The 25,349-nt window shown below is 36.4% G+C and overlaps 1 protein-coding gene across 1 annotated transcript in view; it reads left to right on the forward strand.

The window, feature by feature from the left end:
• The window catches only part of CCDC171 (coiled-coil domain containing 171), a 237,488-nt gene that overhangs the window by 195,659 nt on the left and 16,480 nt on the right, over positions 1 to 25,349 (forward strand). The window contains exon 26 of the mRNA XM_081151147.1: positions 2,367 to 2,519. Within this exon, the coding sequence (XP_081007273.1) occupies positions 2,367 to 2,519 (153 nt within the window). The remainder of the gene's footprint in view (positions 1 to 2,366; positions 2,520 to 25,349) is intronic.

Genomic DNA, 25,349 nt, shown 5'->3' on the forward strand with positions numbered 1-25,349 from the left:
AGACACATTGATTGGTTACCTCCCTCACCAGGGCCGGAGCCTGCAACCTAGGTACCTGCCCTTGGTTGGAATCGAACCCAGGACCCTTCAGTCCACTAGCCAATGCTCTAACCACTGAGCAAAACCGGCTAGGGCAGCAAATATTAGTTTCAAGAGAAATTGATTGATTAAATCAATTGGATATTTTGTAGCCAAAATTTCAATTAAAGTTTTTGTATAATTGATAGATAGGATTAAAACATGAGTGTCATGATTTAATAAACACAGCCAGTGGTACACTTCTGCCATTTGTATCTTACATATTCAGCCATGTGTTGTGTGAGTGGTGAAGGTGGCTGTTCAGAATTAGATGTGCAGATTGCTACATCACAAATATCAAACAATAATAATACTCTACTCCAATGAAATTCAGTAGGTTCCATTTTTAGAGGGCTTTCTCATATTAGAGTTAAGAGAATGGCTTTGCATTTGATTTTTAATGATCTGAGCCTTACAATAGTTCTGGAAACAGGCAAGAAAATGACTCTTCTTCCCATTTCATGTAGGGAGGAGATGGAGGCTCAGAGAGATGGCGTTGGCATTGCCCAACAACATCACGCCAAGTAGGTGGCAGAGTGAGGGCAAAAAAATACAGGACTGCTGATTCCTGGTCCATTGTCTCAGTGGAGAATATGAGTGAATTTGTAGAAAGGAGAGAGACTTGGCATAGGAAGAAACAGATGTGATTTTATATTTTCTGATTTTTACTTATTTTGAAACCCTGGGAAATAGTTTTGTGTTAGTATTAGTTATAAGCTTACTTGAAATTACTCCAGGTAAGGTAGGTGAGGACATGTGAGATACCTCCAGACATGAGGTCATACATACCACGTTTAGCTCGTGTTGAGTGATGGAATTCACTTTTGTGTACTCTATCCTTTTATGCGTACAGCTACGCTTCTGTTTCTTTTTTTTACTTGAAAAAAGTGTGATTAATACTTTATTCATTAGAGTCTTAAGATTATATTTTCCCAAATATCTTAATTTTTTCCTATCAGGTATTTTATGCCAACCTATGGCTTCAACTTGTGGTTTTACATCTCATTCATTCATTCATTCATTCATTCAAACAAGTGCTCACCATGGGCCACGGAGATGATTAAGCACAATATCTGGCTCCAGGAGCTTCTTAATCTAGTAAGATACACATGTAAACTAATACATTTCTGCTAAAGCAATACATGTACTAGTAGCCTCAGGCACAAAGGGCTCACAGAGAACCAGAGTAGAAGTTAATACCGCCTTTGGGTTCAGAAGAGGCTTCTTCAAAGAGGTGGTGTCTGAGCTGGATTTTTGAGGGGAAAATAGGAATTTATTTGGCAAAAAGATGTGAAGTTTTTTACTCTTACCTACAAATCCTAACCTACTTCTGTTTCTCAGACATTGTGTTTCTTGATACTTGCCTTGTTCACCAAATTATTCCTTCACATGCATTCAGAACTGCTCAAATATCTACTTTCTTAGTGCTCATGTGAATTAGACTCTTCAGATTAAATATAATTTGGAAATTCTCAGACTGTTTAGCATTGAACTAAGTTGTGACTGTGGCTGGGATATTTGTTTCTTGTAAATAATGTAACATTATATTTGAATGCATCAGAAATGTTTGATTTTATTTTGCTGTGTTTGAAGTATTTTGAAAGACTTTTTTAAAAGGTGTAATAGTATTCTTGGACTTAAAACTCACTACAGGTTGCTTTAGAAGAAAAGGTCTATAAAATATGTTTAATCTGTGATACAGAGGTCCAACAATCCCCCAAATATTATACTATTTAGGGGAGAGAGAAAGTTACCAGCGCTTGCTTGTATTATTTATTTTTTATATATAGTATAATGCAAGGATACTTCTTTATTATATGAATGAATATAATTATGCTTTTCTTACAATATAGGAATGACATTATTTATTCTTAGGAAAAAATCACAGGATTATTTCAGTTCCTTGTGTTTAAAAACATTTGTTTTTAAGGTGGATTGAAAATTTTACTAATTCAGCTCATTTAGAAATATTTTGCTTATATATCCATCTGTTGTGTGCCTTAAGATTGAAATGTGGGTCAAATTATGACTTGATTTTAGCTTTACAAAGAAAATAAGTGTGCCATCTTTAAAAACTGCATTCTAAATTTTAAGCACAATAGATCAAAGTATATCTTATTAAATAAATAGTAGTCTCAATTATTTTCTTCCAAACTCTCTTAAAATAGTCACTGTTCTCAATATGAAATGTGGTTTAGCTTTATTATTTTAAAGAAAGATGAAAAGTAGTTTGTGTAAAAATTTTAATGATTTTTGCTTTCAAAATTACACTATTTTTATTTCTTTAGGCTATGATTAAAAGTTTCATAGATGTCTACCAGCTTGCGAGCACCAGAATTGCTACCTTAGAGAAGGAAATGACGTCTCATCGAAGTCACATCGCAACCTTGAAATCAGAACTTCACACCGCTTGTTTACGTGAAAATGAAAGTTTACAATCGGTAAGTCCTACAAATTTTTTTTCTTCTTTGAATCTTGGGTCACATTTACATTCATGTACTTATTGCTCATAAGATAACTTGCCAATACATATAATTTAGGGTAGATGATCGATCAAGCAATATAAAATTATTAGTGTGGAGACAATTTTGAAGGAAGAAAAGCAATTAATTTTCCATTGTATCATGTGTAAAGATATGCGTATTGTTATCAATGCTAACACACTACATCAAGATTCCTTTGTGTTTGGCAGTGCAGCTGACAGTTGGATTTGGCAGTGTGCATAGTTAAAGCTTACAACTGTCTGAAGATTCAGTGTGTCCCATTAAGACAGAATATTATTAATTATGCGTATAACCAAAATGGTAATTAGAACATGTGATTATTCTCTGTAGAAAACTAGACTTATCCATAATACATGCCTAGCTAAAATTCATGTTGTGATTCATCTATATGATTAAAATTCAGTTTCAGCAGTCATTTTATGTCTTAAAATTTTAGCCCATGATGAAATTTGGGCTCATTTAAGACTAAACAAAATTTTCTACATTTAAATATTAAGATATGTGTTTGGGGAGTATAAAAAAAGTGAATGCATTTATGACATAAGGGAATAAAATAAACATTAAATTTTTTTTCTCAAAAGGCAGATATGTCAACAGTGATAGAGGGTTATCAATAACTGGAATGTCTTTTTGCCTTTTTTGGTTTGATTACAATAGATAAGGGTAACTTGTAAGTAAAAACAGTATCATTCTGCCAATCAGCTATTGACCCATTTCAAACGACATATTGGCAGAAAAAGAGCTGGCATTAAAACATATGGGTGCACAGCGATGCTTGGGTTCTTCAGCTCCTTGGGGGTCTTAGCTTAAGTGTCAGCATCCCAGTAAAGCCTTAAAGATCGTGGTATTTATAGTTGTAACCCCAACCCTCCCTCCCCCGGCTCCCCCTCCCCCTTGCCCGAGCCTGCCTGTCTACCTCTCATCTTCCTCAACTTACATTTTGCTCTGTAGCACTTATTACAGCTGACATGCAGTGTATTTTATTTATTTATTTATTTATTTATTTATTTATTTATTTATTTATTTATTTATTTATTTATTATCTGTCTTCTTCCTACCCTCGGTAGAACAAAAGTTCCATAAAGATAAGCAATTGGGGTGTTTTCCTCACTGCTGTGAAGGCACTCTAGTGCCAAGAACAGTCTGGCCCACAGTAGGTGATCAACAAATGTTTTTTTGAATGAAAAATACTGGTGATGTATTCAATAAATAAACAAATCTGCTCTTTAGGACCTGAGATATGAGTTCAGCTGAATTCAACTTTTAAAATGACTTCAGTAATTTCTTAATGAGACAGTAGTAAATTTGACACCCACTAAGATAAATTAAAATGAAGAGGAAACTTAAAAAATTTTTTTGAGTAAATAGTTGGAATTTATTCTAGCCTTTCTCTGAAACATACATTTTTTTTTTCTGGCTAAGTCTCTGACCCCATTGGTTAATATTATATTATACTGTTAGGTTATGTCAGCTTTGTTGGTATCAGTAAAGCCTTTTGAAGGTCAGTGATGTTTGAGCTAATATTTGGAGACTGATAGGAGTTATCGCGGGGTGGAAGAGGTACCGTTCCAGATCAGGAGGAGGGGAGTGGGAGCATCTACAAGGACCCTGTGATGGGAAGAAGACACTGAGAAAGACCAGTGTGGCTGGAATACAGAGAACAAAGGCAAGAGTGTCTGAGACAAGGATGGTCTGGAGAACGGAAAGGTCAGACTTTGTTGTCTTTGTTTTCAGAGCAAGGGAAAAGTCATTGTAAAACTTTGAAGAAGGGGTGACATGCTCAGATTTGCTTTTTTAAAAAGATCACTTTGGCCGTGGCGTGAAGAAACAATTGGATGGGAAGAAGAAGAGCAGGGTGTGTGTCAGACAATTTTAGAATTTTTGCTTTTGGAAATAGATCAATGATCTCATTTACTAAGAGAAAAGCAATACAACAGGAGGGAATATTGTGAATTTAGTTTTGAGTATGTTGAGTTTGAGGAACTTTTGAGACATCAAACTGGAGATGTCAAGAAGGCTGCTTGATATGGAATTTAAGCAAGATGCCACATGGATGTGTAAATTTTAAGTCAGTATCATCTGTATGGATGGGACTTGCCGCTGTTAGCAAGAATGAGACTATAAAGGGATAGTTTATAAAGTAAGGGGAAAGGGCTTAGAAATGAAACTTGAAAAACATATAATGCTTGAGTAGAAGAGGTAAGGCTGCAAGGAGGCTGGGAAGGAACAGGCAAAGAGGTACGAGGAAAACCCAGAAAGTATGATGCCATGAGATTGGAGTATTTTAAGAAGAGTAAGTTGTCAATAGTATAATATGCTGCTGAAGATCAAGTGAAATGAGGATTGAAATGGCCTTTGAATTTAATACATGGAAGCCCTTAGTAACCTTAGCAAAGACTCTTTCAGTAAGAGGTGGATAAATAAGTAGAAGTTGACCAAAAAACCCCCACTCAATTTAATCAACTGTTTCAAGGATTTAGCTGTTAACTGTGAGGCATAGGAGTGGAGTGTTTGGAGGACTCAGGGAGCTCTGTTTGAAGATGGTAGTGACTTTACATGTTTCAGTGACTTAAAATTAGGCCTCCAGAAATATGGTTTTGGCCCTCATCACCATATTGTCCATTTTAATAATTTTAGTTATTACCTTTTTACACTCCAGCTTTCTTTTCACTAGTGTTTGTATATTTTATCTTTTTCCATTATTTTCTTTAACCTATGTTTGATATTTACAGTGAATCTCTTATAGAAAGGTATAGTTTTGTTTTGTCTTATTTATCTATTTGACAGTCAATTTTAATTGGGTTATTAGACCATTTACACTTAATATAATTATTGACATTTTATAATTTTGTTTACATTTTACTTGTTCTATGGGTTTGAAGGTGTTAAGACAATCTCTGCCCTTATGGATTCCTCTTGTAGCAAGGGAAACAGTCACATAAGCAGTCATAAAAATAGGCATGCATGAAGCCTTTGGGAGCATAGATGAGGGAGGAGTTCATTCTGCGTAACACTGTCAGAAAAAAATACTGAGAATATGAAATGTTTGTGGGAGTTTTTGAAAAATGTATAGCAGTTTGGCATTTTTTTGAAGGGAGAAGAATAATCAAAACATGTTTTATTTTGAGAAATAAGCCTTATGAATAGTACATATGTTTAATTAATTAAATTATGTAATGAGTTTTTTGTATAGTAGAAAAACGTATTGCTACTTTAGTTCCATTCCCCCTCTCAGTTAAAGGCGTCCAACCCACTGAAGCAGCCTGTACCCACTGGAGCCCCAGACCCTTCCCTGCGCGCTTTCCTGCTCTGTTCTCCCACCATCCAGTCCTGCTTCCTGCTCTACAATCTGATTTGATTCTGCCTCTGGCCGTTTTGCTCTTGGTGTTTTTGTTTGGTCTCTCTAGTATTGTTATTTTTGGTCATTCTCAAACTCTTTTGCTGGGTCCTCAGATGAACCAGCTCCATCCAGTACCCACCCCACCGATCATTGCCATCTGCTCTCAGCAAGGCTTGGGACTCGGGCAGGCCTGGGTGTGCTTTCTGGCAGTTATTTATCATCCGTACAACACTCTAAGCATCAGTGTCTGTATTGGTAACACGTGGTTGAAGTTGCCTGCACTGTGGGTTGTTCTGAGGACTAAACAAAGACACAGTGTCTATATTAGTAGTAGGAGGAGCTCAATAAATATTTCTCTTCCCTACACATAAAAATTTTCTGATAGTTACATGTATTTACTACAGCTAATCTATAGTAAGAAATATATGTAACTATGAGGAAATCTTTTTGTGAGTAGGCGAAAGCTAAAACAACCCTTAACTCAGTGCTTTTAGCACATACTAAATACAGCATTAATGTTATTTGTTGTTATCACTGATTTAACAAACTGAGAACAGTCAGTATATGCTCATTACTATCTTTTCCAGCCATTTCACTGGATAAAAATAAAAAATATTCGTTGTTAATCAAAAACTTAATATATCATGGTGTTGCAATGAAAGAGAGATTGATAATATTGTAGACATAACTAGTCATCTTTAAAGACTGTATCCCTCTTTAGGTGACATTTTCACTTTTTTGTTCAACAACATATAATAATAATGCTGGAGTTCATCTAAGAGTTCCTGTCAGTTGTACACTTGCCAGTACTTTAACATTTTCAGTATGTTGGTCTTTGACCCATTAACTGAGGGCTGCTCTAGAGCTTTTATCTTGAGTAATAGTAACCAGAAAGGGCTTTTGAGTCCTCTACAGCCCAGTAGAGAACAGTACAGCAGTCAGAACCAATTACTTGTGGGTGTTTGGATGCTGGCAAACCCACAGCTGTGGAGAAACATATGATATTGCAATCTGTGAAACTCAGAATGCCAAACCCAAATGCTTTGCAGTGAGTTACGATGCTGCACGCTGCAGTATTGCTTTGCCTCATTACCGCTGTATGTTTAAGCAGTATGTTTTAAGTTCTATAGTACTTTCTTTATGAGAAAGTAATAAATTACAAATCAGGGGAGCATTTTGGCTAGTATCTTGGCAAGGGAGATGTCTTTGTATCATTATGCAGGTTTGATAGTTGTCAGTGGTATTAGATTGTTAATTAAGGTGAAAAGGTTAGATATTTTGGTTCAATTTAGATAAAAACAAAAAAGTAAGATTCCCTGCCCTAGCCAGGTAGCTTAGTTGGTTAGAGCATTGCACCTCTACACCAGGGTTGTGGGTTTGGTTTGATCCCCGGTAAGGGCACATATAAGAATCAACCAGGGTTGCAGGCTCAGTCCCCAGTAGGGGGTGTGCAGGAGGCAGCCAATCTTATCATTGATGTTCCTATCTCTGTCTCCCTCTCCTTTCCTCTCTCTGAAATCAATAAAGATATATTAAAAAAAATCAACTAATGAATGCATAAATAAGTGGAACAACAAATTGATGTCTCTCTCTCTTTACACAAATCAATAAATAAAAATGAAAGAAAAGTAAGGTTCCCCTTTCTCTTAAGTTCTCAAATAATATTTTATCATATTTATTTTTATTACATTTTCTCAAGAGAGGAAGGATTGTCTGTCAGTATTAGTTTTGTATGGATAAATAAATTTATAGAATTTAAGGTAAATTGCTTTCATAAACTTCCAAATGCCGAGTCAACATGCACAGTTTTCCTTGATCCCCAACATACATATCCGAACTTTTAAAAGTTTCTCATTGTCCAGAAACTCAAGCTTTTTTGCATAATAAACAGAGGCTTGGAGATGATAATGTATATTCTATTGGCCTCACACCTCCCTTGTAGCCTTTTAATTTTTGTGTGATGCCATTTAAGAGGATGAATGAGTGATGTCTGGATAGTGACTATAGGGGCATGATATTATAAATTTTATATTTATAGAAATATAAATGTAATATAATTATATTATTTATATAATACATAAACATTTTATATTAGATATGTACATTTTAAATATAAATATAAATATAAATATAAATAATATAAATATAATATACAAGGGTAGGTTTACAGTTGTGAGTACATGAAACAGTTTATTCTTATATTCTTATTTATTAATTATTGTATTATTTTCCATATGAACAACTGGAAACCTACTTTTGCCTCACCCTGTATTTATATAATTCAATTCTTCAGTGATAAAATATTGCAAAGCAAGGAGAGGTAAGTATGAAAATTTCAAACTCTGATCATTGTAGTAAGTTATTAAGTTGTAGAAAATATAGATGGTAACTCAGCAGTCAAATGCTTTAATTATTTTTATCAGTTGTTCCAGGAGTGGCAGCAACTACTTATGCTTCTGAGTATCTCTCCCGTTGTTTTGAGTGCTTTAGTTGCCTGCTGGATTTTCAGAAGTCTCTACTTCAGTCTTTTACAGACACCTGAAACTCACCGAGGTCCCAGACTGAAACGTTATCCAATGTTGCCACTCCTCATTTTTCCAAATTCTCCTTTCTCTACATTCCCTCTCTCTGACATAACTATCCCTCTTGCAGCCCAGGAATACCCCTTAACATTTGTTCCACTTTCCCTCTACCATCAATATTTAATCAACTGCTAAATCTTATTGTTTCTACCACCACAGATCTCTCAGATTCATTCTCTCCTTTCTATCCTTGTGGTCACATTAAGCTTTCCTTGGGCTATAAGTGTTTCCTTGGTTTTTCAATGAGTTTCCCATACCTACATTGTCCCCTTTCACCCTGTTTGCCACTTTAACGCCAGAGTTATCTTTCCAACATACAGATATGGTCAGGCCACAGCTTGACTCAAAACATTTTGGCTCTACACTTTTTTCCTGGAAAAGCACAAATTCTCTATCATTGACACTCAGGCATGTCCTGGCTCCATCTGATTTTTTAAGTTCATCTCCCAGTTGCCAGAAGTAAGGGTTCCCTTTGTTATGTTCACTTATCACTGTACTTACCTGTCTAAGCACTATGTAGTAGACTGACTTATATAATCAATTAGTTGTGTATGTATTACCATGTTATGATTCATTAAAAAAATCCATTATAGTGATCTGACTTCAATAAATGCTGGTTGATTAGAATTAAAATTAATTGGAAGAACATTCCTTTAATAATATTTGTTCAAACATACTTATTATGGAACATATATGTTGCACAAATCATAGTTCCTCCCCCAACTTTTTCCCACACAGAATTTTCTTAAATTAATTCTGATCAAATGATATTTCATATATTTCTCTAGCAAACACTTAATGAGAATGAACATAATAACTTATATATTATTATACCAATATAAAATTTTAAGTAAAACTTTAAAATAATATAAATTAGATATTTTTCTTCACTACTCTTCCTAAAACAAAACAAAAACAAAAAACCCCAGATGAAAAATTATTTATGATAAGAATATTCTTTTCAGCATTCCATTTAAATAATTTTAAACTTTGTCAGATTTTTGGGGGCCCCTGCCTCTGTGTGTTTACTCACATAGACATAAAATGACCAGCGTAATAACTTTTACTCACATGGTGGGCACCTAGTAAATGCTTGTTGATAACAATGGTGTGTACCAAATTAAAATTAGCTATGCCTAGGCCTTGCAAAATATAAGAGTTATGTGAGGTTTATTTCAGAAATCGAATTCTAATTTACATAAATCAGTAGAAAGCTTATTTTCAAAAATGTTTTTCCTTGAACCCTAACCTCACACCATATACAAAAATTAACTCAAAATGGATCAAAGACCTAAAATTCTTAATAAAAAACTTAGAAATAAATCTTCATGAGTTTGGCTTTGGCAAAGTGGACTCTTAGACATGACACCAAAAGCACAAGTGACAAAAGGAAAAATAGATAGATTGGACTTTATCAAAATTAAAAACTTTTGTGCATTTAAAAACACCCTACAAAAAATGAGAGGAAATATTTATAATCATATATCTGACTAGGATCTAATATGTAAAAGACACATATCTCAACAACAAAAAGACAACCTAATTTTTAAAATGAGCAAAGAACTTGAATAGATACCTTTCAAAATAAGATATACAAATGACCTACAAACACATGCAAAGGTGCTCAGCATCACTGGTCAGTATGGAAATGCAAGTCAAAACCCCAATAAGATATCACTTCACACCTACTAGGAATGCCATACAAAAAAGAGAGAGGAAATAGCGAATGCTTATAACGCCACTATTCACAACAGCCAAAAGAGCGAAACAACCCAAATGTCCGTCTGCTGGTGGGTAAACAAATGTGGTGTATCCAGAGGATGCAGTATTACTCAGCCACGGAAGGAAGGAGGCGCTGATACATGTTACCACATGGAGGTACTTGGAGAACATTATACTAAATGAAAGAAGCCAGACTCAAAAGGCCACATATTGCATGATTCTATTTATGTGAAATATGCAGAATAGGCATATTCTTTCTCCATAGAGTCAGAAAGCAGATTTGTTATTGGTGGGGTGGGAGGGAGGAGGGAATGGAGAATGACTGTTTAATGGGTATGGGATTTCCTTTTGGGGTGGTGGAAAAGTTCTAGAGCTAAGATAGTTGTGATGGTTGCAGAACATCGTGAATATAGCTGATGCCACTGAATTGTACACTTTAAAGTTAAAATGGTAAATTTTATGTTGTGTGTTTTTCACCACCTTAAAAAAGCATCTCTTAGTTCTTGGGTGGTAGGGATTGGCAGCTATATTGTTGCTTACACAGAATGGCAGTATGTTATACTGGAAAGTAGCATGACAGAGAATCAGAGAAAACTTGGATTCTAGAACAACCTTTGTTATCAACTCACCACAAAGCTTTAGGAAATAAATCACACAGTCTCCTTGGACTTGTTTTTTTCTGGCTGTAAAATGAAGGGTTTAAACTAGATGGAATCGAAATTCCCTCTCAGCTCTGAACTTCTTTGATTGAACTTACAAATACTGATACTGAATGCTTAATTTCTAACTGTGCTTTGTTTTGTTCTCGCTTCACTTTGCAACAATAAAATTGAGTATGTGTTTCTAAGTTTATAATAACATAATTATATTTTGAATTTGGTAATATTCAACACCAATAATCCATTTACAAATGTATAGAAGTTAAATAAATTTCACAATAACTTGTAACTAGTCAGTCAAAAGTCCCCAAAGTAATCTGAAAATGTATTAGCGTATTTGTAAGGAGTATTTCCTTTTTTATGCAAAGTTTTTTTGATATTTAATATGTTAGGAATGTGAACTTTTAACTCGTGAAACTATTGTAACATATTTGAAAATTATAGTAATTTGATTAAAATGCTGCCTATAAGGCAAAAGGTTTAGTTAATAGAATCCATATGTAATTAAAATGCAGAACTAAATGTAATCAGACTCCAGTGACTAGTGCCTTCATATTGATAGTTTTACAATGGCCTCTGGGGTTGAAAGTTTAAATGTTACAAAATGCAACAACACTGCAGAAAACAGCTTCACCTGGCAGTTTAGCTGTTTTCAAGACATCAACACAGTTGCTTGATAAAATGTGACTATCACAGCCTAGATTTTCATCATTTTAGGATGATCTCCTCTTGGCAGGTGGTTGAAGCACATGACTGGCGGGCTGGTGGAGAACCACAGTGTCCCGCAGTGTTACATAAACAACCAGAGATGAAGGTCCCTGCTAGCAGCCAAGCCGTGGCCTTCTTTTTTCCTTTTTTAATAACAGAGTTGCTTAATTTGGGTGAATTCATTTGAATCGTATGAAAGTTATAGACACAACACTATGCACCAAGCCACAAAAAAAGTTAAAAAATTTTTTCCTGAACTTAAAAAAAAATTATTTTCTCTGGACAGTTTTAAGAGTCGACATCCTGTGTTAGAGTTCTCTAATCATCACCAGCACAATTTACAATCAGAACACACAGAGAGCCAGTTTCGACCAGCTCATCTGTTGATCTTGGCAGAGACCCTTCATCTCACTGTGTGCAGCTGCCACTTGAGAGTTGGGGGACTCAGCAGAGAGCCAGAGGAGGGTGGGATGGAAGGCTGGTCAAGTCATGAACACATAGGCCTGCTTCATTTCAACAGTTGCATGTTGCTTAAAAAAGTCGTCTTTTTATTTTACTGGCCCCCCGCCCCCCCTTTTAACCTGAAATTAAACGAGGACCTCTCATGAGCCACTGCGCTCCAGGCATAAGGAATTGTAATGTCTGGCTTCCAGAAACTGTCCCGTCAAAATGTGCTTCTGATTAGGTGGCTTAATTACAGCTGTGAAAACAATGTTGATTTAGGCCTCAAGATTCCAGGGCATGTCAGCCGTTATTAGCTAACCTTGGACCGAATCCACCATTTTAAAACTCTGTACCACTAAAGTCACCCAGCTTGACAACTTTTTATATAGGCAGAAAATTTGCCAGAAGCAACACATTTTTATGCAAAATATTGTTCGATGCACAGTTTCAGCTACAGCAGCATTAATGGCCATTAAAGAGATAGTTAACTTTACACTTTATCAAGAACAAGGAAGTTCTGTTTGTAAAAATAGTAAGTTTTGAATAGTATTTTTAAAGAGTTGACTGACATACGAATTAATTTTAATTCCTTTAATTCAGTTTTATTTCAAGTCTAGCATGTTGGTTTAACCACCCAATTTTATTACACCTAAATTTTCCTGACAGTTTCATTTGCTGTTAGGAAATAAAATTGCAATTTTTTTTTCAACATGGGAAATAATGGCTAGTTTTAAAAACATTATGTTTGAAACTTCCCTTGCCTCAAGCTGGTTCAGACACAACCTCAGTTTACTTTTGGAAGGAAACGAACCTCATTAAATAGTTTGAAATATTTTAATATAATATAAGTGTGTTTTTTTCATAGTGAGAAAGTTTATTAGACTCATGTATTTATACCTGCAGGGGAAGTAAAAGTCTTAATAATTATATGGTTTCAATACTTTGGAATTTTCAATACAATTGTCACCGATATCATAAATATTATAATTACATATTTAAAGTAGTTCCAATTCTATTGTATTTTAGATGTCTGAAACTCCTCTTATATGCTGTGAATGGCTTTTTATTTGTCAATATTTTAAAAAGTGGATTTTAAATAGAAAGCAATACTGAAAGAGGTGGGCAGCTGAGCAATAAACATAGAGTCATAATTCTCATAATAATTTTGGAAGAAACTTTTGCTTGAAAATTCGTGATTTATGCCAAACCGAATACCCAAGAGAGAGCTAAATGATTTCTTTAAAATGAAATCTCCCACACCCAAGACATTAAATCCAACAAAGTGGGTGGTCACGGCACATCGTTTTCTACCAGTCAGACTCATTGAACAATTAACGGACTCAGTCCGAACCATGCGAGGACAAGGAGACTTTTGTTCCAGTTGAATTAAGAGTTAATGCATAGGTAATTAATGGTGAGCAAGGGATGTGTGAATAGTCATGTTGATGATATGGGATGTGTGTATTGAGGAGAAAGCTGGGCGACTGATTCAGCATAGTTTAAATTAGTAATCCCATAATCTAAATAATATCAGTAACAGCCACTGTAGAGACACATTACATCTGTATTTATTCCATCTGTTATTTAATTTAATCTACGTATCAAGACTGAGAGAAATACTATTTGCCCATATTGCACATGAGGTAACTCAGTCCCAAGGTCATGCTGTTTGGGAACTAGGTTGGAACCCTTGTCTGTGAGTCCAAAGCCCATGCTTTAAGGCAAAGGTGGCAATAGATACTTTTCTTGGGAAAACAGATTCCAGGTTATGAAATAGAAGGGAAACATTAGGAATGATAAAGTTTATGTTGACTTACCTTTAGGCTGTTAAGAGAAGAGAGCATTTAAACTTGAATAAAAGTTTTACAGTTTTCTGTGCAAAAAAAGCCCCCCCCTTTTTTTTTCTTTCAGTAAAAAATGACTGTGTATGAAGACTGACAAATTCACTAGGTCTCTGGTTAAGGCCTTTTACCTAGAACAAAAGGACCTTCCTTTTTCCTTCTGAAGTTGCTTTATGCACAGAGAATTGAAAGTGTACATCCTTCCATGTTATACGGGTTTGAAGTCGAGGTATATTGCGTTTGTTCTTAAGATTCTATGTTAGCTTAGAATTGGGAAGAAATAGCTGTCTTGGCTCCCCAGAACTTTGGCTTAGGGCATACTTTGATAGCATCTGAATTCAGCTTATTCTTTTGGATATCCTTTTGTTCTCAATGTTTGCCTGACACCAATTGGAAAGATACCCTTCCAGAATGTGAGGGGTCAACTAAGGTTATAGCTTCATGTTTCTAGTCTCCTCCATCTTATTTCTGACGACTTCTAACTGAAAATATGCATTTTGTTGAAAAAATGTGCCATGTGGATTGTACACAGTGTAGATTATATCTGATTTTATCATGATAGAGTGATTGTTTTGATACATCATTTTCTTAATCCCTTCTGGTAGTTTATGACTTAATTAAAAATTTAAAAATTAAGTAACATAGTGTATATTATAGATTCTTAGGGTTATAATTAACTATACCCTAACTGTTTTTCCCTTTTCTTGATAACATAACATTTTTTGGAGAGAAGAAAAGGTTTAGGAAGGAGTTATGAACTTAGATATATGTGTATATCTATATAGATCTCCTGTATCTCTCTTATCCTATATAGGTATAGGCATTCATTATTGTGGGGCATTACTATGTTTTGCCTATAGAGTAATATTTTTTAAATACCTTGTTTTATGTACTTATATTTCCTGATCCACATTTATTTGAATATGAATTTCTCCAATTCTTTAAAATGTGCTTAGCTTTTCCTAAAGCAGGTAAAAAATAATAAGAAATGCTAAGTATGGTTATTAAAATAACTCAGCTTTTATAATCACATTATTCCTCCTTTTAATGGCACAGATAACAAAAGGCAATATTTAAGAGTTTAAATTGGTTACTATTTCAATTCTAAGCAAGCAGGAAAGTATGGGGGGTTATCATTTACTAGAAACAGCTGTTTAGTAAATGTCATAGCCTTATTTATCCCTGTCTCTCATGAATACCTCACAGTGGGAGTGGGGGAAGCCTAAAGAACATCTTTTTTTTTACTCCTCTCCCTCACTCTAAGCAGGGTAACTTTACTTTTACCTTATGTAAAAATTAAATTTCTGAGTAAGATTTCATTTAATAAAAGAATTCTGGCGTTAAACAGTTCGAAAGTCCGTTATTTCAAGAAGACACCTGTTAGATAAGTAGCCATTTAACCTTGTACTCAAGGACAAACATAGAGTGAAGGAATGGACAGTGCCATGACAACTTCTGCACTTAGTAAATCAGTTTTATTTGCTTCATGGCTGCTTTAAAGCCTAAAACTAAAACTTGTTTTTGTGTTTTCCAAAAAATATTTTTGCTTTACTCTATGCATAAACTTTTTCCCATTGAAATATAACTGAAATACAACATTATATTAGTTTCAGATGTACAACATAGTGATTTGACATTTGTATACACTGCAAGGGGATCACCACAAGTCCAGCCACCATCTGGCACTATACAAATTTAGAAAAAGAGATGAGAACTTTTAAGACTTACCGTCTTAGCAACTTTCAAATTTACAACCTAGTATTATTAAATATAATCAGCATGCTGTACATTACATCCCCAAGAATTATTTACTTTATATCTGGAATTTTTTGCCTCTTGGTCCCCTTCACTCATTTGATGCATACCCCCAACACCCCTCCCCACTGGCAACCACCAATCTGTTCTCTGTATCTATAAGTCTTGTTTATTTGTTCGTTTATTTATTTACTTAAATATTCCACATATAAGTGAAATCACACAGTATTTGTCTTTCCCTGACTTATTTCACTTAGCGTAATACCTTCAAGGTCCAGCTGTGTTGTCGCATATGGCAAGATTTCGTTCCTCTTCATGGCTGAATAGTATTTCATTGTATACATATACCACATCTTTTTAATCTATTCATCCATTGATGGACATTTAGGTTGTTTTCACATCTTGGCTTTTGAAAACAATCCTATAATGAACAAATAGGGTGCATAATGTAGTCTGCAATCAGGGAGAGCAATACCTCCAGCTTTGTTCAGCTCTCCCCTCGCAAAGGACATTCACAGAAATTCCTATCGACGGTACAGGGTAGGGCCCTTTGCATGAAGCCAAACTTTCAAACTGCATTTGGGAATCAACAAGGATATAAAAATGGACCAGTCCATTGAACATTCACTAATACTCCCTTTCTGTCTTCGTGATCCCAACTCACACGTACTCACTGCTACTATAGCTTTATCTCAGACATTTCTACCTATTACTTTTCAGGTACAGAGGAGTAGAGAGGATATTCCCCTAATTCAGTGTAAGAGAAAGCGAACTGGGCTGGGGAGCCCAGAGCTCAGCGCGCGTTCCTGGCCCTGCCGCTCCAGGGCATGCGGCCGGGTCACTGACCAACCTGGGAGTTTCCACAGCTTTGAAAGGAGGACATCGGACCAGATGATCTCCAGGGTGTCTTTTAGGGCTAAACGAAGGTCTTCTCTTCCACTTTTTTTCTGTCACAGTCTTCTCCTCAGCAACCTTTGGAAGTGTGTAGGTACAAATTAGAGGCTGTCCTCCCCAGGGTTTGTGTGGCTTCGGTGTTACCTCACCATCTGGCAGCTTGTTTCAGAGGAGTCAGGTCATTAATGATATTAATGGCATCTGTTTCAGTTTCTGTGTTCAGATTATTAGATAAAATGAGTATTTAAGTATTTGCACCTTTGATTTTGTGGTCCTCCAACGCGAGGAAGTTAGTACGTTGGCTAGCGGAGTGCGCAGGCAGTGCTCCTGATCCTGCGCTGGGCCCGTGCACTGTGACTGTCACAGCTCGCTCGGTTTACCTGCTTTTAGCCGTATCCATGCTGAGTCTGCACCCGCCGTGTCCTCGGACAGACAGGAAGCAGTGTGAACGCTGATGCTGAAATACTATGTCAGCGAAGGCCCCCCAGAAGAGAATAACTATGAAACTTTATTTTAGATGATCACCAGCAGATAAATTCCCTTCGTCTGATCAGAATCCTATACCAGCACTCTGACGGCATAAGAATGGACAGTGCCATGACAACTTCTGCACTTAGTAAGTCAGTTTTATTTGCTTCATGGCTGCTTGAAAGCCTAAAACTAAAACTTGTTTTTGTTTTCAACACTTTGATAGCTTTAGTGTTTCAAATCTAGTATTAAAAGATAAAATTGTAAAATTTTATTCAAAGTGACTGTTCATTTATTGAAAACAAGACCTACAATGTGTAGTTTGCAAGACGTCCTAGATAAGAAATAGCCTGAAACCCTCTCTTTTACTAGTTATTCAGAAAAAAAATACACAAATGTTATACAAAATAAGCCAATTGGTTTTTAAGCACAAAATGCAAAGACCTTATAAGGCTACCGGTTATAATATTTCTAAGGTTACCAATCTGTTAGTTTGATCATTTTTTAAAAATTTAAATTGGTAAAAATTAGTACCAGGCTCTTTCTCTGACGAGCCTTTATATATGCTGATTCCTTTGCTTGGAATACTGTTTTTTACCCTTTGCATAATTGATTTTCCTTCCAAGTTTTAAATCCCAGATCTCTCTCAAACACCCTTATATATTATTATACACTTATTATACCTTATTGCACTTGATTGTTAATTGACTAGCCCTGTTAGAAGCGCCACGTGATAGGAGACCATTCTCCTCCTAGGTGTTAGTATGATACCCAAGACCTAAGGAATAGTTTGCTGAAAGTCCTACTCCAAATTCCAAATTATGTAGCCCAGCCTAAAGTTCATCAGCCTGTTTGGAAGTTCAGTTATCAGAAAGCCAAGCTTGTGGCTGTACTTGTTTCTCTGTCTCTCTGTGGGTTCAGAATTTCTTTATTATTAAGATCATCTGTTACATCAGATTATTATTGAAGACGTCCTTTCTATGGTCTCCCTCGTGGAAAGAAGGGAAGGGAAGGGAAGGGAGGGGAGGGGAGGGGAGGGGAGGGGAGGGGAGGGGAGGGGAGGGGAGGGGAGGGGAGGGGAAGGGAAGGGAAGGGAAGGGAAGGGAAGGGAAGGGAAGGGAAGGGAAGGGAAGGGAAGGGAAGGGAAGGGAAGGGAAGGGAAGGGAAGGGAAGGGAAGGGAAGGGAAGGGCCTTCTGATGTGTGGTCGTGTTAGAATCGTTCACCTGAGATCAGGGACTGTGTCCTTGTTTACAGCTTATTCAGAACCTAGCATGCTCTCAGAGCACAACCAATAAGTAATAATGGTGATACTGAGGAACATACTGTTAGACCATCTGTAGTCTTTAAAAATAATACAAAAAATAAAAGCACTGTCCTTTCAAGTTCTAAGTTAAGAGAATGCTATAGGATACATTTTTGAGATTCATAGAAATCGTAATTTCTGCAACAAATAATCCTTACGTGTTGACATTTTGTATCCTTAAGAAAAAAATACTGATTTGTTTTTCTTTACCATAGGAAATATAAAGAAAGATATAGGGCATTGTATAAATTTTAAACTATGGTCAAGAGCTCGTACAACACTAATAGCAATGTACAACAGCAAATAATAGTAACAAAAAAGAAACAGAGCAATTTAGGAATCTGGTGGTAGGAATGTCAGCCCCCTGAGAATAGCCCCAACCCTGAACTTTAGCTGCTGAACCCAAACCGAACTGAGTAAGCAGACGGACCCCGAGTTAAACTGCAGGCTGTCTTGTCAGCTCTATTTGATGTTAGTTTTCCCTTTGAAGATTCCTGTTTCCTATCAAGTTCGTGGCAGCATAGTAATGATTCTATGCTACATGCGTGTTTCTCAGCATTGTTAACAGCTTTGTCACTATTGTCATTGATGCATTTAATTCAGTGACCCAAGAAGTGATTGGCATGATGGCAGTTTCATCAGTTTGAGGACAGACAAGAAGAGTAGAAATCTTTAAGAGGACTAAAAGACCTTTTTAGATCAGTGCCAGAAACAAACAATTATTTATGCATTCAGGATTTCTGAGATACATATGAAGTACAGCACATAGAGCAGCGGTTTTCAACCGGTGTGCTGCAAGAATTTTTAAAACATGCAATACCTAACTAGTCAGGGATACTGACCTCTTTTCCCTTAGATTGTCAAATAAAAAAATGACAACAGCCAACACAGCAATAGCTATTTGGTGTGAATGTCCTGTCTTGAACCGTAAATATAGAGGTCATATAATAGAGTTGCATCTTATTGGTCATGTTGCATAGTAAGTTTGCCTCTGATGGGTTAATTCTTGGTACAGGAATCCTCACATACAGATATAGGCACCTGATTATTTTAAAAGTCACTTAGGAGCAAAAAGGGTAGGTACTTATTATTATTGTGTGTGTTTTTAATAAATCAATCAAAATTATACATTTTTTTTGGGTCAGATCTGCAAAAATTTCTTGGCGTGCCACAGAATTTTAGTAATTATTTTATGTGTTCCATGAGACAAACAAGTTTGAAAATCACTAGTATAGAGGCTGATAAGAAATTGTGCTTGTTTTTATTTCTGTAAATGCTGAGAGCACTATATATTTTAAAAAAAACAGGCTCATTGATATGAAATGATACAGTAATTTAAGCATGTGTTAACAAGGAGTTAATATTTAATAAATGAATAAAACCTAGCTTAAAAAGTCATATATTTATTTGGGGATCATACAGTAGAATTGAAATACATTCCCAAACTATTTATGATGGAATTTATTATGCATTTGAGGTTATAAATTTATTTTCGAGTTACCATACCATTCCATTCCCACTCTAACTCCTTCCAAGGTGCCAGTTTGGTCCAGGGATGTCCTTGGTTTTGTAGAGATCTTGGGAGCATTGGTAAACTCTGTCCCTTGTGATTGATTCTTAACAGTTTAGGAAAAGAGATAAAAAGGGTCAGGTCCCAAGAATCAACTAATATCTCAGGGAGTGTGCCAGATGGCTGCTCCTCATTCAGACCTGCCTGTATGTCTAGGACTAGATCAACAACAAGGCCTGCTTCTGACTTTGCTAAGCTTGGGGTCTGGAAGTCAGGGATTGTGTTTACTCACCCTTATGGCCCTACTACCCACATTATGCCCGATCCATTACTACGTGCCCAACAAAAGTTGGTTGAGTCAATGAATTTTGTTCCCTTTTCAAGAGTTTTAAAATCTTCTCGAGCTCTTTCACGTCCCATATTTTGCGTGAGAAAGATAGTTGTATCTGCACATGGATTGAATACAAAAAAGCATGGAATTTATAATCTAGTTGGTGAATTAGGACAGATTCACATAAAGCGATAGGATGACAAATGCTCACGGAGTTTGAAAAGATAGATTTGTTTGCACTTGGCGTGGTTGGGGAGTATTCTGAGGATTTGTATTTGAGCTTGATTTTGAAGGAATGATAGGATTTGAGTAAGCAATTCTGGACAGGGAGAACTATGAGAGAGAAAGTCAAGCTGGGAGGTTTGTTTTTTCTTTAATGATAATTTTCTTTGTTAATGTAATTCTTTACAGTTTTTAAAATTCACCCATGTACACAACCTTATAACTTGTATGTGTGCAAAAGGTATTATTTATGAGATTCCTAAAGGCTGGGCCATTTGTGCAGCACCACCCAGCTAGTGACCCAAAGAGCTGAGACTGCTGCCGACTCTTCGTAAACCTCCGTGGCCACCACTTTCCTTTTGGGCCTAAGTCGTCTATATTTTCTTATTGAAGCCCCTTTGTGACCAAGTGAAAGTATCTTCCAGGTGGAGTCACAGTCTGTGAACATGAGACGGAACGGGGCTTATTTATACATCTGGTTTTTGAGCTGAGGGTCAGTACAGAGCAGGAAGGGCGGGGGGAGAGTAACTACCCCTTACCCAGTATTTAGCATGTACAAGACGGCACGCTCAGAACCCAATATGTGCTAACTTATTTAATACTTACAGCACCCCTATGGGTATATATTATTTTTTCACACTATTATTATATCTCCATATTGTGTGGCTTACTAGGGGCCGAAGCAGAGATTTAGACACAGGCAGTCCGACTCAAGAGCCCTTTACAGCGGCAGGTGGGTGGGCTCTGGAGTGGGATCATTCAAATCCTGGCCTCGCCTCCTGAGAACAGTGCGATCCGGGTTCAGTCAGCAGCCTCTTCAGGAACGCTCCAGCTTCCTCACGTGTGACCGTGAAGATAATAACAGCTCCTCTCTCTAGGCTTGTATGAAGATTAAAGCCAAGGATACCTGTAAAGTCCCTGTTCTTATGACTAATACCATTTCTATTATGTTCTAATCAGTTGAGCATAGATTATAATTTTTACTTGTTCTCAAAATAGGAAGGAACTACTAAGGCCTCATAATAACTCCCCTATCCTAGGTAGAGCGTCATGTTAGCCTTAGAATGCCTTCTGATTGGCATTTTGGTGTTTTTGCTGAAAAACATTATATTAGTTAGGTTTTGAGATTTGTTGTTAAATGCCTGGCTTATTGTGGCAGGGGAGATAGTACTTTTATAGTTTAATACTTTCCCCCTCTGAATACAGGGGTTTTATTTCTTAGGTTGTACAGTTAACATTTTAATCTGCCTAATTTTTACATAAGTAATATCCTATTATAATAAAATTATGTTGAATTAGAAAGTGAAAAACATGATACTAACAAATCAAGCTACTTTGGGATGTGGGAGAGACAACACATTGCTATAGCGTGAATTCGAATGATGGAACAACAAGTGATGTGTATCACCATTGTTACAACATTTCTGCATGCGTTTGTTAGAAAATTATAGTTGCACATATATTATAGAAATTCTGAGACCTTAACACAGACATCAAAATTTTTATCATAGGGTGTTTGTGAAATTTTTGGATAAAAGCTTATGCTTATCATGGCGTCATTTAATACACTTTAAAAACACCCTACTGCTTTCTGAAAATACTTGGTTTATAATGAAAGTAAAATATTCAGCAATTAGAAATGAGAGAAGAAAGGTCAGTTCACTTTAAGATATAACCTGGCCTCATAAAATATGTGCTCCATTTGCTTAGTAACATTTGAAAACTAAACATATAGCTTCACCAGAAATCATGTTTGTGAACAATGATCTTTAAAAGTTGATTGGGCCTAGGAAGTCCAAAGGGTTTTGCTGAATTAATATTTAAGCTATTATTTAAAACAGTCGGAAGTAGAACTATGTAGGTGCCCTGAGCAAATTATGAGAATAATAACCCTAACTCATTTCTTTTTAAGTTGCTCATAGTTGCTGTAGTAGGTTGAATAGAATCCTTTGGAAAATTGATGTTTACCGAGAACCTCAGAATGTGACCTTATTTGGAAATAGTCTTTGGAGATATAATCAGTTAAGTTAAGATGATTTCATACTGGATTAGGGTGGGCGCTAAGTCCAGTGACCCATAGCCTTACTAGGAGAGACACACAGGTAGCCGAGCAGGAGGCGGCCGTGGGAAGACAGAGGTGGTGCAGCTGCAACCCGAGAAAGGCCTGCGGCCGCCAGGAGCTGGAAGAGGCAGGACGGGTTCTTCCCGAGTCTCTGGAGGACGCGTGGCCCTGCTGACACCTTGATTTCAGACTTCTAACCGCTAGACCTGCTAGAAAGGAAACTGATTTCAGCCACCAGCCTGTGGTAGTTTGTTACAACAGCCCTAGGAAACTAACACAGTTGGTGAGTTTTATGTGGGGTTTAGTTTTACAAAAGGCATTATGCAGGGTAGCTATAAACTGAAATTAAATTTGAAAGTTTGTCAAATTTTTGTTTATATACCAAATACTAGTAATTATTTTTAATTGCAAAGAATAAATATTTTCGGATCTGTCTTTACTTAAAGGACATACAACATATTAACAAAACCTGGCCTGTCCTTTTGGGTGTATTTCAGCCCAAGAAGTGCTGTTTATCAATCCAAATTCCTAGTCTGGTGAAGATCTTCAGTTGCTTTGGGATAGAAAAGTGTAAAGATATTTTCAGAGGGAAAAAAAGGAATTAAAAACATTTAACAGTGGTATCCAAGTAGAACCTTCATTTCAAATAAAACACTTATTCACATTCCTTAAATATTCTGTAAATTCTTGCTCAAATTAGATTAAGCAAGCCATTGAATCCTTAAAATAGGAGGGTAAATAAAAAATATCTATGGAACAATAAAGACCTTTTTTTGTCTTTATGCTGGTTCATAAAGACAAATACATACCTAAGAAACTTCCCAAATTCTTACTGATTTTAAAAAATTTAGGTATTTTCAATTTTTATTTAGGTCTATAACAGTTATACCATCAGATCTCAAAGCTTTAAATCCACCACTGATACTATTCATGGACAATTTTTATTCTTTATATTATCTGAAATGAAGCAGTCATCAAAGGAGTACCTAATTATTCCTCTACTATGTGTTGTGTTCTTTACCAAGGACTAAGGATATGATAGTAAGAATAAAAACAGTAATCAATATTTATTGAGTGCTTACTATGTGCTCAGCCATACTGTGCTGAGCACTTTGTGTATATTAACTAATTTAATCCACATTATCCTACCCAAAGTAGATTATTATCTCCTTTCAGATGAAGACGCTGTCAAGTGGAGAGTCCAAGGTTTGAACCCAGGCAGTGTGAACCCGAAGTCCTCACTTAGGCGTTACATTTTGTTACATCCTTAATAGGATCAAGCTAAGGGGCTTCTCCCAGGGAAGTGGCAGTTTTTAGTGAGAGGACAAGCATATATGTAAATACTTGTAATGAACTGTGGTAAATCGTGTTAAAGAAGTCCAAATGCGAAGTGAGAATTGTCCGTGTGAGGGTCGTAAGAGTGGAGATGGAGAAGGGTTAGATTCTAGACAGATATAGATGGAAAAACTGGCAGGACTTAAAGATAATGGATGCAGGATGGTTTCCTAACTGCTTAGGAATTCAATCAAGATTTACCCCTGCGTTGAGTTTCTGGTAAGAAGTGAGTGGTGGTCAAAACAACAAAGTAGCTTTTTTTTAGAGAAAGATTTCCTTCAGTTTGAAGGCACGTTACAAAAGCACTGCTGCTTGAAGACCTGACTCCAGAGGCCTAGAGAGTGAGTCCTCTCAACCTCAGGCAGAATGGCAGGGTCCCTTGTCTGGTGGAAAGAGCGCTAAATCCCTGCTAGGATTTGTTCATGATGGCCGAGGCTAGAATGTCCCATTTCTGAGATTAGATTTTCAGCTTTGATTACTGATAGGATTCTTGAGGTTGAAATACCTCTGTATTAACAGTAGCTATAAGGATCTGCAGTTAGATGCCAATAACAAAGAGTCCTGCATAAAGGAACATTTTTGGTGGCCTCTTTACAAATGCCGGTTTCCAAAGGTAGTGCAGATTATATTACTTTTTGTTTATGTAACGTGTATTTTTTTTCATGATTTTCAGAGTGTAAATCAATGAAAACTCATTATATGCTTAGGTTTGAACATAGTGAGAGATGAGAGAAAATGTGTAAATTACTCAGGTCATTTTCAAAGTAAGCATAAAAATTTTTATTTCTTAGCCACACATATTTTCAAGTACAGTGTATTTCATCTGAAAGCTGAGTAGCATGACAAAAGTTTAAAGTAAAATTGTTGGCGAGTTTGTAAAAAAAAGTCCATTTTTATGAGCAAAGGCTGAGTTCCATAGTCTTGAATTGTGCCTAGACCTTTCTACCCTTATTGTCAAATGCTCTTTTTCTATACCCAGTCATCTTTATACAGTGCTGCTATGAAAGATATAGTGGAAGAGCTAACTGAATTGTTTGCTAGTTGGTATTAAATGTTGGTAGTCTAAAAATCAACTCTACCACTCAAAAGGGCTTAAAGATCTTACTTGAAAATTTAACTAGAGGTCTGTTTTCTGAGCAGCTTAATGCATCACTATATTTCCTAGAGTCCTGTCCAATTCTATATACGGAATGACTAAATTGTAGTAATACTAGCTGTGAGCACACAGGCAAGAAGAAAGTAGTTAAGCATCTTGCTGTGTGCGCGCAGTTCGAGGGCAGGCGGACACCGTGCACCTTGACCACCTATTATGAAGCTTTTTGCTGCCTTGTCAAGTGAAAGCGAGTTAATTGGGTGAAGCTGTGGAGCATGTTAGGGGCCTGGTAAAGGGTTGCTGTCTGACAGCCGAATGTCAGCAAAAGCCAGTCAAGTGTAGCTGAGAGACAGAGACCTGTCACAAAGTTCCCGCAGACCGGAGCACGGATAGGAAGCTGAAGTGTGGCTCCGTCTCACTTTCTCCCTCGTTGCATCCAAGCACCTTAAAAGATTTTACACTGGATGTGTCAACTCTTGTTCTCTAACCTGTTTCCC

This window comes from Miniopterus schreibersii, assembly GCF_964146895.1.
Source record: "Miniopterus schreibersii genome assembly, chromosome: 11".
NCBI lineage: Eukaryota > Metazoa > Chordata > Mammalia > Chiroptera > Miniopteridae > Miniopterus > Miniopterus schreibersii.